Here is a 15,757-nt window from a genome sequence, read left to right on the forward strand (position 1 = left end):
GTATCCCAGTATGTCCACATGTTTCTCTGTGGTGCTCTTCAGGGACAACGGTGACCTGGTACCATGATCATTGTTAACCCCGGTTACCAGACAGGTTTGAGTGATAAGGGGTCCCTGCAAGACAAGATCAGTAAAGACTCTCTGTCCAGGCCTGTCTCTCTAGTAGTGAGTTTACAGTGAGTCTCATGTAGATATTTAGAGCAATGTGGACAGAATTAAAGGTTTTAAAAAGTGCTGCCTAATACTCTTTTTTATTTTACCCACATAACCCTGAGCAACCACACTATGTCAATACAGCCATGTGAATCTAAACAAGTGTAAAAAGTACATTGCAACAAACAGATAACATAGCAACATAGCAGATCAGGATTAATATGTAGACTTAGTTGGGCTTGTCGGGGAGTTCTTTATTTTGAACATTCACCCTTGTGTCTCCTGTGTACTGTTTTGATCTGTTCTGTCTGGTTACTTCCTCCCAGCTGGTTATTTGAAAGCGCTGTTTATAACTCGCTATAATTCCTCCCTCCCTCAGATGGACGACCACTACATTTTTGTTGTATTGATTTCTGGGATGGCTAGTCCTTCCACACTGTCCCACCACATTCTTGTGTTCTAACCTGTTAGACTTTTGTACACAAAGGTACAAAACGAAACACTGAGTGTGTAGTTTCACAGAACTAAGCATTGAGTCCAGGCAGAAAAAAAAGGCAGAAATGCTAATTATACACCTAGATTGTTCACTCAGCAGCTGTTCCATTAGAACTCCTACCTTGGGGCAACATCTCGTAAGTGTATAGCCTACTTATTGTCATGCACTCTTAATGAACTAATTAATGATACCACAGCCTTTCTAAAACATGGAAATACAGTCCCTGACATAAGTTCTGTCGCTTATACATGTTGTGGAAACAAAAGCTTATAACCTGACTTTAAATTCATCAATTGGTTTTAGAAATGACTCATATGAAAGCTGAAACCCTCCCAAATGAGATTTAATTTACAAAAATAAATTTGCTTCACTGCAGAAATATCGATCATTTAATGAACACAGAAAGGTCAGATTTTGGCAAGACAAAAGTCGTCGCCCACAGAAAGTAAGGTGAAAATCAAACAAATAATTCACTTCATACAAATATATGCTTCATAACACTGGTGAATGACGTTATGGTGCTAGTAGAGCCATATTTAATATTTTGTGTGACTTCCACGAGCTTGAAGGACCGCATCCATGCAGTTCGACAATGATTCATACAATTTATTGATGAAGTCATCAGGAATAGCAAAGAACGCAGTCTTACACGCCTCCCAGAGTTCATCAAAATTCTTTGGTTTTGTCTTCCAAGCTTCCTCTTTCATCCTACCCTAAACCTGCTCAATGATGTTCATGTCTGGTGACTGAGCTGGCCAGTCCTGGGACACCTTGATCTTCTTCGCCTTGAGGAACTTTGATGTAGAGATGGATGTATGAGATGGAGCACCATCCTGCTGCAAAATTTGACCCCTTTTATGATTGGTAATGTAAGATGTAGATAACACTTCTTGATATTTTAGGCTATGGATATTTCCTTCCACCTTGCAAATGTTAAGCACACCCCCATACTGAATGTAACCCCAGACCATGATCTTTCCACCACCAAACTTGACTGTTTTCTGGATGAATTTAAAGTCAGGTTATAAGCTTTTGTTTCCTCAACATTGATAAGCAACAGAACTTATGTCAGGGACTGTACACTGCTGTGTCTGAGAAATGTCCATCAGCCCAGGACCCACCACTACGCCATTGGCTCCGTAAGTATTAATGCTGTGCAGAGGACGGCCCAAGCACCAAATAAGGTCCAGTCAGCAGTAGCATGGGCAGAGGGTATCTGTCAAATTGCACAGGCCAGATATGCTTTAGTAGTTATGCCCTTATTTAATGCATCTATCAGACAGCCAGTGGGTGTAGGTTCTTCATTCAAGTGTGCTCATTCAAAAAGGGGAAAAAATTGTTTTGGTAAGCATACATAATAAAAGTGAAACTACATGGTTGTTGTTGACAACCTTGGGAAGACGAGGGAGTTTTCAGCTGCACACTGAAACTAAAACCTCTATGTCCTTGTGAGCTACCAAATTCTATAAAGGACCAGTCATGGAGACACCCACCCCACCTTCCTCCACAAGTGTTGTATTGAAATCTACCAATTTCTGTGACTGTAGAGCCAGCAGCCCACAAGTCACTATGTTAGAATACGTGAGCCCACCATACCATCCTAACAAATGAGTAAAATCAACCTTCTGTTTGGTTTCCATGACCAGTGTTTATTAGCTTCCATAGCTGTACTTATGTTTGCTTTTGATTTCATTAAATGCTTCAGTTAGTGTCTGCTTCTCTCTCTCTCTCTCTATCTCTCTCTTTGTTTGCATGATCTTCTTTCCAGACAGGGCCAAAACATCAACAACCACCCACATGGTGCTTAGTTATTTACAGAATGGTTTAATAGGAAATTTAAATGTAAAAATAAGTACATTACACAAAATAAAAAGACATTGCCCAACAGTACCTTGACATTTACAGGTATAGAATGATGGTTTAGGAATGAAGAAAGAATAACTCATAACTCAAGAACAGATACGCTTAATAATGTGAAGGTGACATTACAGAGTACATAAGGTGATTTGGTCATCCTGACTGCTGCCAAACATTAATTCTCATGAGAAACTGCTTTGAATTGACTGTTTACTAATGCCAGTTCTTTCATCATTAATTTCCATTCATTAACCAAAATTATGCTGTATGGATATATTTGACAAAAATGTACAGTACATTTTGCATAGTTGATTCAATCCTATTTGTGTAGCTTGCCACAAAGGATCTACAATATTGCACGCATAGAAACTTTTCCTTTAAATATAAAGTATAATTACACCCTGTGTGAATTAAGGGGTTACACTCACACACCTGAGACATATTTGCAGTACCACATACCCTGTGAATAAACGTACAGATCATTTCTATTCTCAGATGACAAAAAAGAAAGAAAGAAGGTGTCATGATAGCAATAATGAGTCACGGACATTACTGACTCTCACCCCCCAGTGACTTTCTGAAAGGTAATAAACGTGGCCCCTGGCTTCACCCCCAGCTCCTTCATGGTCTTCTCCCCTGGGACGGGTTTGCCGTTGAAGGCGAGGTTCAGTTTTCCCTCCAACTCTGGTCTCCACTTCTGGTAACGGCTCCGCAGCTTCGCGATGGTGTCCATGCTCTTCACTTTGAACGGGATGCAGGTGCCGTCATTGCCGTTGTAAACCCTGACCGAGGTGGTGTCGGGGTTAGACCGAGGGACTGGATCGTCATGGACGAGTATAGTGCTGTGCGTGGTGCGGTTGAACGGCTCATAGAGAGCATGTTGAACGTCTTCGCGTGGCAGCTGAAGAGCGTCTTCCCAGGTGTCTGTGGGGCACTCCATGAGACAGTGAGGTGGAAGACGTCCTGGACACCCATCCATCACCTACAGCAAAGACATGAACCCACAAACCTCAGTTTTAAAGTGTTTATGTTTATTAAATACTTAAATACTTGTAATAAAAAATTGTTTTTAAAAAAGTACAAAGAACATACCAGTCCAGGATGTCCAGCAGGTCGAGCTACTATTGTGGCGCTCATGTTTCGTCTTTCGTCTTCAGGTTTAATCTTCTGTGCTGTCTGTCTTTGCACTTTTATGTGATCCAACCTGGGAAATACCCAGCAGCTCCTCCTACTGTCTGTCGTGATCAGAAGTCACACAGCTTGCACTGTGTGTTCTTGGTGTTCCTGCTCCCTGCTGTCTAACAGCAGCCAAAAGGTCAGACTTGAAAGAACGATTCAGTTTGATAAAGATAAGAAAGTACTGTGTTAAGAAATTAGAGTGTTAAGTTACTGTTGCATGGCCAGTTTTAGGTGGTCAATACAAAATACTTTAAAACTATATCTGGCTCAAATATTTCCGCTACAGTGAATGCACCACGAGTCATTATTTAGAATAACATTTCCACATTCCATTGACACATCAGTCGACAGTGTGCCAATTCAGGTCATGAACACAATAAAAGGTGCAATCGCAGGGAGATTTTGGTACTTCCCGGTGCAAACCGAAACCAAAATCATTCTGCCAAACAACGCCACAATGGTAAACCGATATAAACTGCAGTCATGTGATTTCTTGTAACTCGAAGGCAATTCCATTCTTTGTTTACCAAATATATGATGATGATGATGCTCGTCAGTAAAGTCTCAACATGGACAACAGATCTTTCAAATGCTTTATAAAGAAATTTATTTTGGAAACCACATGAAGAGACAATATTTTGAAGGTATTATTGCAGAGAACACACATTCGGAGGATTCGGCCATTTCTCTCTAGGGAGGCCACTCAGGTCCTTGTCCAGTCCCTTGTCACCTCAAGACTGGACTACTGCAACTCCCTCCTGGCTGGTCTTCCTATGCATGCCATCAAACCCCTGCAACTGATCCAGAACGCTGCAGCTCGGCTGGTCTTCAACCTTCCCAAGTTCAGCCATGTCACTCCCTTGCTGTCCTCCCTCCACTGGCTTCCGGTAGCTGCCCGCATCAAATATAAAACCCTGGTGCTGGCCTACAAAGCAAAGAATGGTCCAGCTCCTCCTTACTTGATGGCCATGGTAAAAACCCAGATGCATACCTAGAGCCCTCCGCGCCTCAAGTATGTCTCGTCTTGACCCTCCATCATCCAGGACACATGGGAGACAAGCATCCACTTTTCTCTGTCCTGGCTCCAAGGTGGTGGAATGAACTTCCCTTGTGTGTCCGAACATCGGAGTCACTTGCTGTCTTCAGACACCGACTGAAGACCCACCTCTTTCAAGTGCACTTTGCATAATTATGCTTCGTCTATTGTGCTTTATCGTCTCTTTCCTCAGGTGTTTGTTACAGGTATTGCTTACTGTCTTTTTCTCAGGTATTGTGCATAATTGGGTTATAGGAATTGTTTACTGTCTTTTTCCTCAGGTGATGTGTATATTCAGGTATAATTGTTAGGTATCATTTGACTTTGGTCTAGTGGTTTTTCCAGCTTAGAGTACCTTGTGTTCAGGACTATTCTACCTTGGAGATTCCAAGCAACTACGTAGCACTTTTGTAAGTCGCTCTGGATAAGAGCGTCTGCTAAATGCCATAAATGTAGAACACAAAGCTATTTGGTATTGCAGATTCAATGTTTATTACCAAATATACTGTTACATTTATAAGGTCACTTACATATCATAACCACTGCAGTAATTAAAGGCAATTCTGCTTTACTGAAATAAACACTAATGGTGTCTTGCTTATTGCATCAACAGTTAATATCTATTTGTGTCGCTTTCAGTTTCCACAGAGAAGCTTCAGCAGTTCACTGGTGCTGAGAGACCTTGAAGACCATCCTGCAGTCTACTGCACGAAAACCACCACACCCCCTCCGCAGCCGACAGAGGGATGTGGCTCCACTGACCAGCAGATTACGATGTTTACACACACCAGCGTAAACACCCGAGACTGCTGAATGCCTGTGGGGCCTGTCGGGGCCTGTCAGGACCTCTCTGGCCTTTGGGGCTTCCCGGCAGTTGTATTCTACTCTCCTTTCTTTGCTTTCTTCACAGCCGGGGCCGTTTTCTGCAGAACGGAAAGTGTGTCCCTCTTCTCGATCTTCCTCAGCTGTTTCTTCTTCATCCTCTTTAGCTTCGCCGTGTTGGTAATCTGAGGGTGACATCGAAACGGGGGAGCAGTGAGAAAATGATGAGATTAGAAATCAGGAAGTGAAACGGAGTCAGAGGGGTTACTTGCACAGGGAACTCGATCACGTGCCACCAGACCAACACGGCAGGTTAGTGAAGCTGACAGTAGGAAAACACAGACGGACACGTGCATCACGTGAGCCCATACACCACACGTGCGTCTTACCACTTGGACGATCTCTGCTTTCTTCTCGTTCTCTGCACGTCTCCTCAGGTTCTCTTCTCTCCTCTTCCTCATCTCCTGCGAGACAGAAAGGGCAGATGGGTATTTTTTTTTTGTTTGCAAAACATTATTCAAAGAGCTAAACTGTTTCGCATTTAAAAACATCCTAGCGCTCAAGGAAGTAATTCAAAAGTGAATCCCTGTCAGTGGTTAACAAAGAGCTGGCCTTTGGTCTTCATGTGTGCCAGTTCTTCCTGGAACACTGCAGTCCAAGAAGGGCCACCACTATCTTAAACAGCCACTGCTTTTCAGTTTTCACTTTAAAACCAAATTTGAACTGTGTGGAACATTTTCCCATGAAACAAAAATTTTTTCAGAACAAAAATGCTCAAATAGAGCTGCTCTGCATGTCTATGCAGGGTACATTATAGCATTAATCAAATATGAACCTTTTCTGTCTTTCTTTTTGAATCCCACACAACATATTTTGTAAGGGCTAAGAAACAACAATGGGGAAACACCAAATGTATTTGCTTTGCCTCTGTTATTTGTACAGCTGACTGGACAAACAGCAGGTTCAGGCACATCCTCCTCCACACGTGCCATCAGGTAATCCCCTAAACTTTCAGAATCCTTCATGCTAATGATGCGTGTGGCAGGAAAGCTCTCCATATGTGACAGTATATGACCGAAGAAAGTAGTTAATAATTAATCAATAACCCATCAACAACTTTTAAATGTGCCGATTTATTGAGCTTATAACCTGGGTCTGAATTTACTGCTCCATTTTGCCCCCTAGTGGAATACTATAGAGAGTAGCTCTTTTTCCACCATTTGTTATGAAGATTCTTTCAGTTCAGTTCTGGCCCACAACATGATTAATTTAAAACATTGTAGATTCATTTGGTGGGCTAAATAAAAATTGCTATATTAGAAAAAATTTATGACAATATCTTTAATAAATCCTGCCTGAAATGTAAAGTCAATCTCAGCTTAAGAATCCTGCAATCCTGAGAGTGACACTGGACAAGTGTTGAGGAAAAGCCTCCCATTCTCAGAGGGACAAATGGAAATACTTTGCACCCTGCCTTTCTGGAGGAGAGGATCCAATTGAGCTGGTGGCTCCACTGTGTGGTGCAATTGAGTTATGACATAATATTGGGAGTACTGTACTAAGAAAAATCATGGATTGTAATAGCAGAGACGAGCCACGAGGCTTCGCTGTATTTTATAGATTTGCAATTAATAAACGAACATGATCATTTGAGATCAAACAGGGCAAGAAATTTGTCAAATTCTAAACAGGTTTTCCTCAAGTTCATTTAATACTAAATATAAATGTACAGCTTTCTGTATAATATGTTGTTCTGTTTTGTTGTTCTGAACCCAAACTTGGTTCTGTATCCTAGGTATGTCAGTTGAGGTCAACGCTGGATTAAAAATTAGGCAATTAAATGCATCCTGAATGAAGATTAGACAGACTTTGTGGGTCCAGAGTCTTAAATTGCAACAGACGCAGCCATGAGCATGGTAGTGGGGGGGAAAGTGGACCTGACTACCCAGGGCCCAAGTAGGGAGAGGGGCCCATTTTGATCATGTGCCTCGTTTGGCATTTATAGGGGCCCACTGACATTGAGAGTGTACAGGGCCCAGAATTTGCTGCTACACCCCTGGATGCAGCGTCACGCGCCCCATCAGTGTCACGCGCACGCACCTCTTTCTCTCTGGCCTTCTCGTCTTTGAGCTTCTGGCTGTATTGTTTTACAATCTCCTTCTCCCTCTTGGCCTCCATCTTCTTCTGCCAGGAGCTGCGCAGGGGCTTGTCTTGCAAAACAGCCGAGAACCTACGAGACGAACGCAAGCATAAGGTCAAGATAGTTTTCTTATAGCAAGAAAGAAAGCGCTTGAGGTAAGACCACAGATGGTATTTGGATGCGATGTCATAGCGGAGGAAGTGTCAACAGGCCTGGTGAAGATGCACATGGAAATATCTTCTGCTTTTTGTTCAATAGTTCAATAATTATGTACAATACCTCTTTGGCTCTTTATATCCTATATGTTTTTTAGTATTTATTATTAGTCTAGCTTCTATTACTGTTATGATGCTGCTGGAATCTTAATTAATCTTAAGGGAGGGATGCTTGAATGGATGGATTCCATCCATCCATCCATCGTGTTTGAGATCAACTATGCAAAACGAACTCGCTGTGGTGGACCGTCAGTGTCCACCAAGTCGTGCAAACCACTGACTGCGTATACATGTTTATGGTGAACACACTGAATTAAAAGTTTCAATCATGTGTCCGTGCAACGTGTACTAACACGATGGTAAATATGCCATGGTAAATAAATAATAAAAACGTCAAAACGTCTCACTCACCTTTGCTTATTACGGTCCTTCCACACCCGACCGGACTTGGGTTTCCCGAGCGGTACCATCCTAATTCCTTTCTCCCTGGACTGTGAACGCCTTCTCTTCCTGCTGCTTTTGTGCGTGACACTGGAGACGTGCTCGTCTGGCGTGCCGTCCTGGTTCTGGCCGGCCGGATCAGACTCCAACGTGGCTCCGCTACACGACACTGAAGACTGCTGTCGTCCAGGCTCGGACGGAGACGGCACAGACTCCGTGCGACCCGGTTCTACGCTTGCAGCGGTGTCGGTGTGTGCTGTGGGAAGCTCTTCAGCGCGTTTCTGGACCGCAGGTCTCCTCGCACGGCGGCTCGAACCCTCCGAGTGCCGAACAGACGCCGGTGTCTGCACACACCGACCACTACGTGTCCTGATCACGTTTGGAGACGGTGTTGATGTTTCGCGCTCCGTCTCCTTTACATCAGATTCGTCTTGAGAACACGTCGCCATATTGTTTGTGACTTGTATTCTCGACGTTTAGTTGAAAATGTATCGATGAAAAGCGAACTCGCACACGTGGGAACCCCTGTGATGATTCCGCACTGAGGAAGAGGCGAAGAAGAGCGGGTGAATGTTGCGGCGTGTTTCCCCCTGGTGGCCGCCACACGCGTTGCAGCAGCACATGATGCGGTTCAGCTTCCGCACCGCGTTGCTGAAACCCAAACTCACTTGACCGAGCTAGGATCAACACAGGGACCATGGACTTCACAAAAACACAGGCGATGTTACTGCTGCTGTGCGGTATTACACTTCCAGTAAGTCTTGACAGGTCGCTCATTTTAATGTGCGGGGGTTTTCAGTTCTTCGGTATTTCATTAATTTAACGTGAATTTACTTGTTTTTATTATTGGGTTGATCTAACTATACACCCAATAATACACCCAGTTTAAGTAGTACATGTAGGCACAGTCACTGAGGTTTGAGCGCACGTATTTAAATGAGTTGGTATCCGAGATTTTGTGTGAATTTACGAACTGAAATTATCAAAGTCTGCTCATTGTTGAATGGTAAATAGTCAACAGACACTGATACGTTGTTTTACCATCCGTATCTTTCTCGAAAAGTGTTGTTCTGGAGATGAGTGCGTTGTCTGGATATAATTGTAGCGGCACAAAAGCGATGAACTGTAAGCAAAACTCAACAAACCTGATGTGGTCTGTCATGTTGCTGTCTTGTGACCTGTCGTAGGGCGGTGTAAAATAGACCTTTCAAGTCAGCCGCCTGTTGTCCTTTAAAACTGAACATAACTTGGAAGTTACTGCTGAATACAAAGAGAGAATTTAATTCTTAGGAATTGGATAAATAATTTCAGCTTTTTTTCTGATATCATGGCTGTAAATCTCATGTGTGTACTCTCTAACAGTTTGCCACAGCTGGTCGTAGTTTCACAGTGGACTACAAAAACGACTGCTTCCTCAAAGATGGAGAACCTTTCCGCTACATTTCTGGCAGTATCCACTACAATCGGGTCCCTAGGGTCTACTGGAAGGACCGACTACTGAAGATGTACATGGCTGGACTCAACGCCATTCAAACGTAAGCAGATGACTCCCTAATTATGTGGGTGTTTGTGTTTGAGAGAACATGTTGTAGTTCCATTGTATTTCGCTCTAATGCTTAGTGCTGCTTCAGACATGTACATATTTTTCGCTGCAATAAAAGAGGTGAGCCCACACCTCTCATCTGCCTCTCATGAACTAAATTTTTCCCTCCAGGTACATACCGTGGAACTTCCACGAGCCCGCACCAGGCCTCTACGACTTCAAGGGAGACCGAGACCTTGTGTCCTTCCTGCAGCTGTGCCAGGACCTCGGCCTGCTGGTCATCCTGCGTCCGGGCCCGTACATCTGCGGCGAGTGGGACATGGTGAGAAAGGGCGGGGACACACCTGGAGAGGACAGAAGGGAATATGGTCTAAGACGGCCAGGACAACCAAGGACTGCTGAGTGTGCTTCATTTAGATGTCATGAAATGTTTTATAACTACAACCTGATTTATGTTTTTGGTTAATCAAGGGAGGATTGCCTTCCTGGCTGCTGAAAAACAAGGACATTGTCCTTCGTTCCTCAGATCCAGGTAGGACTGTCAAAGTGAATGATTAAATCAAATGCAGCATTCAGATGTATTTCGCGATGCGGTTCGCTGAGGTGATTTGTTCCTGACTCGTAGCACTTCAGAACTCTTTCTGGTTTAGACTACATCAGAGCCGTGGACAAGTGGATGGGGAAGGTGTTGCCCATGATCAAGCCCTTCCTCTACCAGAATGGTGGACCCATCATTACAGTTCAGGCGAGTCTGCTGGATAAACTTTCATTTACAAACGGTACTTGCAGTCAGAGGAAAGTCAAAACAAAACTGTGTTCTGTCTGTATTTTACCCTGAATGAGCTACCAACCTCTCCTTCAAAGAATTGTGATTTTTGGCATCCATTTTCTGTTCGTGTTGAAAGTGTCTCGGTGACGTGGTGTCCACAGGTGGAGAACGAGTACGGGAGTTACTTCGCCTGCGACTACAACTACCTCCGCCACCTCGCCAAGCTGTTCCGCTCTCACCTGGGGGAGCAGGTGGTGCTGTTTACCACAGATGGTGCGGGCAAGAGCTTCTTGAAGTGCGGGGCACTGGAGGACGTCTACGCCACCGTGGACTTTGGGCCTGGTGAGGAGGAACAGCCTTCGCTAACTCCACAGTCACAAGTCAGAGTGTCTGGGTTTTTCTTCTCATGCAGACAAAAACATTTAGCCTCTTTCTGCACCAGTAGCGAACCGTGACCATTAAACCTGGGCCCGCTACACCCCCCCCCCCCCCCCCCCCCCCCCCCCCCCGATTTTTTTTCCTCTCCTAATAAACTGCACTAAAGAATAAAGAAAAAACCGACAGTATAGCTTTAGAAACGCATGTAGTGCGTTCAAATAACATTTGTACTAGATAACTTGTTAAGCAAAATAAGTTTCCAAACAAAATAAGGTTTCACAGCTCCGTGGTTCTCGCAAGCGGAATATGTAAATGAGGACGTCAAAGGGCCGAATCGAAACTAGCTAGCGGCGGTAGGGTAACGACAGCTAGCGTCGCCACAGCGGGCGGAAATTATCATACAGTTAAGCCCGCCCACTAAGAGAGAAGATATGATTGGTCAATTTTGCTGTCATTTGAAACTGGTATTGCGTTGAATTATAACTGCCAGGCCCTCTGTAAACGAACAGCGGGCATCACAGTGCTGATAGGGGGAGACACAGGCTCACAGGCTTCCACTTAACCCCTCACCTTCCAACACAGATTGAATAGACACGGTTGAATATTTTATTTGCTTATATTTTTGTAATTGTTTAGATGTCGATTGTAAAACTGTAAGTAGATAAAATAAAATTGGATAATTATATATATAATGTTTTAAGAATATTTTAGGCCCTCTGAGAGGGCGTAGAGGGCCCTGACGGTTCCCCACTGTTCTGCACAATAACATTTGTGAAGGAAGACCTGCATAATAACAAAATAGTGCAATTAAAATGTATTCTAAAAAAATATTAAAAAGATAAAAAATGGAAAATGTGAAACGGGGAGCAGCAAACTTGTAAAGGACACAAAAGAAATCATTCTTGTCTCCTGTATTATTTAATTATGAGTGCCTGTGGGTATAAATTATTCAGATCTGATTCTCAGTTTTGGAGAAAACATTTCACTCTGGCCCAGAGTGAAATGTTTCAGATCTGATTCACATCGTTGGTAAGATATCTGTCCCAGAGTCAGAAGTGACTAGTACTGAAGTTATTTACAGAATGTGAGTTGGGAAAATGCAGTCAGTAGTGTGAATACAGATAATGCTTTGAACTTGGTCTCTCGAACAGGTGGCAATGTTACTGCAGCTTTTGAAGCCCAGAGATACGCAGAACCACACGGCCCTCTGGTGAGAGGTTCCAACCTTTTACTTTAACCTTACACAACTGAGGTGTAAAAAAAAACAAGCATTGGCCAGATTTAAGAATAAAAATATCTTGGAGACGGTTAATTGTTCTGGGTTGTTTTCAGGTGAATTCAGAGTTCTACACAGGGTGGCTGGATCACTGGGGAAAGCCTCATTCTGTGATCCGCACAGCAGTTGTCGTCAAATCCCTCAACGAGATACTGGAAATGGGAGCTAATGTAAACCTGTGAGTTAACTTTTTTTGTCATTTCCAAGAAATTACATTATTAATGGTGATAAATGCACTGATTTAAGACTTTTATTTTGCTTTTCAAGGTACATGTTCATTGGAGGAACCAATTTTGCTTATTGGAATGGTACGTTTCGCAGTGCATGCTGACAGATAAAATACTGTCACAAAATAAACCCCTTTGTACTAATTGAAGTTTTTGGGATTGTAGGTGCCAACACGCCCTACTTTCCTCAGCCTACCAGCTACGACTATGACGCCCTCCTCACTGAGGCCGGAGACCTCACAGAAAAGTACTTTGCTGTCCGTGATGTCATTAAAATGGTACAGATTCAAGTTTGCTTTTTCTTCTGATGCATTTATATTTATTTCAAAAATATGTATAAACGATAAAATATTCAGTACGGGGTGTGACACTATTGTTTTGGAACAGTACAAGAAGATACCAGATGGGATTTTGCCCCCATCTACACCTAAATTCGCCTACGGAACAGTAGAAATGAAAAAGGTGTGTTTTTTTGTGAATAATGAGGTTTTAATATAGTAATATGTCCTTTCCCTAAAGTTGTTTTACATATTTTTTTTCAGTTCTAACTTTTTTCACATACTTAAAAATATATATCTACTATGTACTATACAGATTTACAAGCAGTGTTCACCTGTTTTTGTAGTTGCGGACAGTTGCTGAATCTCTGGACATTCTCTCATTCTCTGGACCGGTCAAATCTCTCTACCCACTCACTTTTGATGAGCTCAATCAGGTAATCAATTAATTCCCCAAATCCAAGAAAATTATATATGATTTAAACCATCTATATGCCAGAATAGAAAAATCAGCAGGGGAAAGACTTTTATTATCTTTTATGAATTGCCCAGTGGCAGGCCAGTGAATGTGCATTATATGTTTTTGTGTTCCTAGTAGTTTGAGGACAACCAATAATGGCATAATTGGCATAGATGGCATAGGTTTTTATGTTTGGAGATTATTATGTTTTTTGTTTGGAATAGAAGGATTATCTATACTTTGTACGGTTCGTTGTAGTATTAGATAGCAAGCAGGCACAGTATTAATTGTGGGTGGTTGTCCTTTATCTTCAGGCCTTTGGCTTCATGCTATATCGGACCACACTTCCTGTAGACTGTCCAAGGCCTACTCCCCTGTCTTCTCCTCTTAATGGAGTGCATGACCGGGCGTACGTCACCATTGATGGGGTATGTGTGAGTGGGTGTGTGTGTGTTGGGGATTTGTCATTTACTTATTTTGAAAATAGTTTTTCATACATTTTAAAATTATCTTTTAAAATTATCTTGTCTTCTTGTTAGGTTGCTGCTGGTATCCTAGAGAGGGACAAAGCCATCAGCATCAACGTAACAGGCAGAGCTGGCAGTAGCCTCGACGTCCTGGTGGAGAACATGGGGAGGGTGAACTTTGGCAAACACATCAACGACTTTAAGGTTCGAGAGATTGAGAGGAAATTTAGGAAATTTACACCTTCTAAAATTGTAGCTCGTAATGTTTTTAAATGTTTCTCTCTCTCTCTCTCTCTCTCTCTCTCAAGGGCCTGGTATCTAACCTAACACTTGGTGCGGACACGCTAACTAACTGGGTTGTGTACAGTCTGAGCATAGATGAGGCGGTGAGGGACGGCCTGATCTGGGAGGCCGGCGCTCATCAGGACAACGACGCCACTCCTTCACTCACTCCTCCACCCGCAGCCCTCTCCCAACCAGCCTTCTATGGCGGTTCTTTCCAGATCCCAGACGGCATTCCCGATCTCCCTCAGGACACGTACATCCACTTTCCTAACTGGAGAAAGGTGGGGACAGTTATCAGAATAGCTGCATGCATTCATACTAATTTCAATGGCTAGCAAGAGAGGACAATTCTGAACAAGCCTTCTCATTTTTATCAGTGCTGTGGTTCCTGAGGATTATATAATCTAGGATCATGAAGCATATTAATACACTGCAAGGACTAATCCACTTTAAGCCTAATCCAGTTACGTGCATACGATGGCTAAATAAGCCTGTAATTCACAGCTGCGTTTTCACCATCCGTCCTCTGTGCTGCTCTCCCAACAGGGCCAGGTGTGGATCAACGGGTTTAATCTGGGTCGGTTCTGGCCGTCCCGTGGGCCCCAGGTCACCCTCTTTGTACCGGCCCATGTGCTCAGCACCAACTCTGTGAATAACATCACCATCCTGGAGCTGGAGGCGGCCCCCAGCCCCCCCTTACCCTGCGTGGTCGAGTTCACGGACACCCCCATTATAAACGCCACCATCAGGCCCATGGTGCCGTACACGAGGGAGCGGCCAAACCTCCTCTAAGACCAATAGTTCTTGGGTTTGGATCTCGGGGGATGCGGATTGTACAGTGTTGCAACCGTTTTGTGATTCTGCTAATTGAGCCGTCACTTATAAGTGCAGTGCACTGGCTGATTATGGGACTGGCTGATTATTTCCTCGTGTGCTGCACTAGAAAGTGAAGACACACATGCCTTTTACACAGTTACATAGTGGACAGTGCAGATTCAGTCACTGTGTTTGTACATCATCAGATGCAAGACTGTTGAATGGTGCCATCTGAATGTTATTTTCTGAATTGTATTGTTAATGAATGTGCCCATACTATTGGGATGTCTGGATGTCATGTATTATCAAACGTCTAACAGAGTGCATTTGTGAGTCCACCAGAAAGGATGTGACTAATTCAATGCCTGTATGAAAATCTGTTCCAATTACTGTATGCAGTTATCACTTTTAATCACGGTGAAATTATTCAGTATTTCTTACCCACAACGCACTTTGTAGTTAAATCAGAAGGATTTAATAAGCTTGGTATTTGGAAGTGAACATTTTGCATTTTTGCACTTTTCTGCTGGAGCAATGTGCAATAAGAATTTCTGTCGTAAGGCACTTCAGCAGTGTACTACAGGGGAAAAAAAAAAAACATTGCCACGTAAAGTGATTTTGTGCCTATTTTTAAGTAATGCAATTTTCCACAGATTACACTAATGCATTTGTCTTTAATGTGCATTTCCCGGACATAAACTCTTGTCTCGTTTTAATCTTTAATCAGTAAAGAAGCATTAATATGCAACAAACGAACTTCTAATAAAATCCTGATTTTCAACAGATCTAAGTAGCTATATGACTCTTCACCTTAATCCTTTGCACACATCTTCATCTTGCGCTTATCTGTTGCGCCATACGCATGATTATTACGTAAGCAAGCCACGCCCACCGCACCCGGAAGCGGACTGTGACCACG

At 43.1% G+C, this 15,757-nt stretch overlaps 3 protein-coding genes across 3 annotated transcripts; 1 reads left to right on the forward strand and 2 right to left on the reverse strand.

Annotated features, from left to right (window-relative positions):
• Nucleotides 1-2,453: 2,453 nt before the first annotated feature.
• On the reverse strand, nt 2,454-3,754 carry LOC143525832 (uncharacterized). Its single transcript, XM_077020224.1, has 2 exons — nt 3,599-3,754; nt 2,454-3,488 (listed from the first exon to the last, which is right to left on the reverse strand). Exons 1-2 carry the CDS (start codon nt 3,641-3,643, stop codon nt 3,066-3,068), a joined length of 468 nt encoding a protein of 155 aa, XP_076876339.1. The 5' UTR covers nt 3,644-3,754; the 3' UTR covers nt 2,454-3,065.
• A 1,319-nt stretch (nt 3,755-5,073) lies between these two features.
• ccdc86 (coiled-coil domain containing 86) lies at nt 5,074-8,788 on the reverse strand. Its single transcript, XM_077020115.1, has 4 exons — nt 8,310-8,788; nt 7,644-7,773; nt 5,933-6,007; nt 5,074-5,728 (listed from the first exon to the last, which is right to left on the reverse strand). Exons 1-4 carry the CDS (start codon nt 8,786-8,788, stop codon nt 5,603-5,605), a joined length of 810 nt encoding a protein of 269 aa, XP_076876230.1. The 3' UTR covers nt 5,074-5,602.
• An 84-nt stretch (nt 8,789-8,872) lies between these two features.
• On the forward strand, nt 8,873-15,621 carry glb1 (galactosidase, beta 1). The gene is made up of 16 exons (XM_077019854.1): nt 8,873-9,093; nt 9,702-9,874; nt 10,054-10,204; nt 10,354-10,414; nt 10,533-10,627; nt 10,813-10,993; nt 12,181-12,239; nt 12,362-12,483; nt 12,573-12,613; nt 12,698-12,810; nt 12,920-12,994; nt 13,158-13,247; nt 13,585-13,698; nt 13,810-13,941; nt 14,046-14,303; nt 14,569-15,621. The coding sequence occupies exons 1-16, from the start codon at nt 9,037-9,039 to the stop codon at nt 14,812-14,814; spliced, it is 1,968 nt and encodes a 655-aa protein (XP_076875969.1). The 5' UTR covers nt 8,873-9,036; the 3' UTR covers nt 14,815-15,621.
• Nucleotides 15,622-15,757: the final 136 nt, after the last annotated feature.

This window comes from Brachyhypopomus gauderio, chromosome 1, assembly GCF_052324685.1.
Source record: "Brachyhypopomus gauderio isolate BG-103 chromosome 1, BGAUD_0.2, whole genome shotgun sequence".
NCBI classification, from domain to species: Eukaryota; Metazoa; Chordata; class Actinopteri; order Gymnotiformes; family Hypopomidae; genus Brachyhypopomus; species Brachyhypopomus gauderio.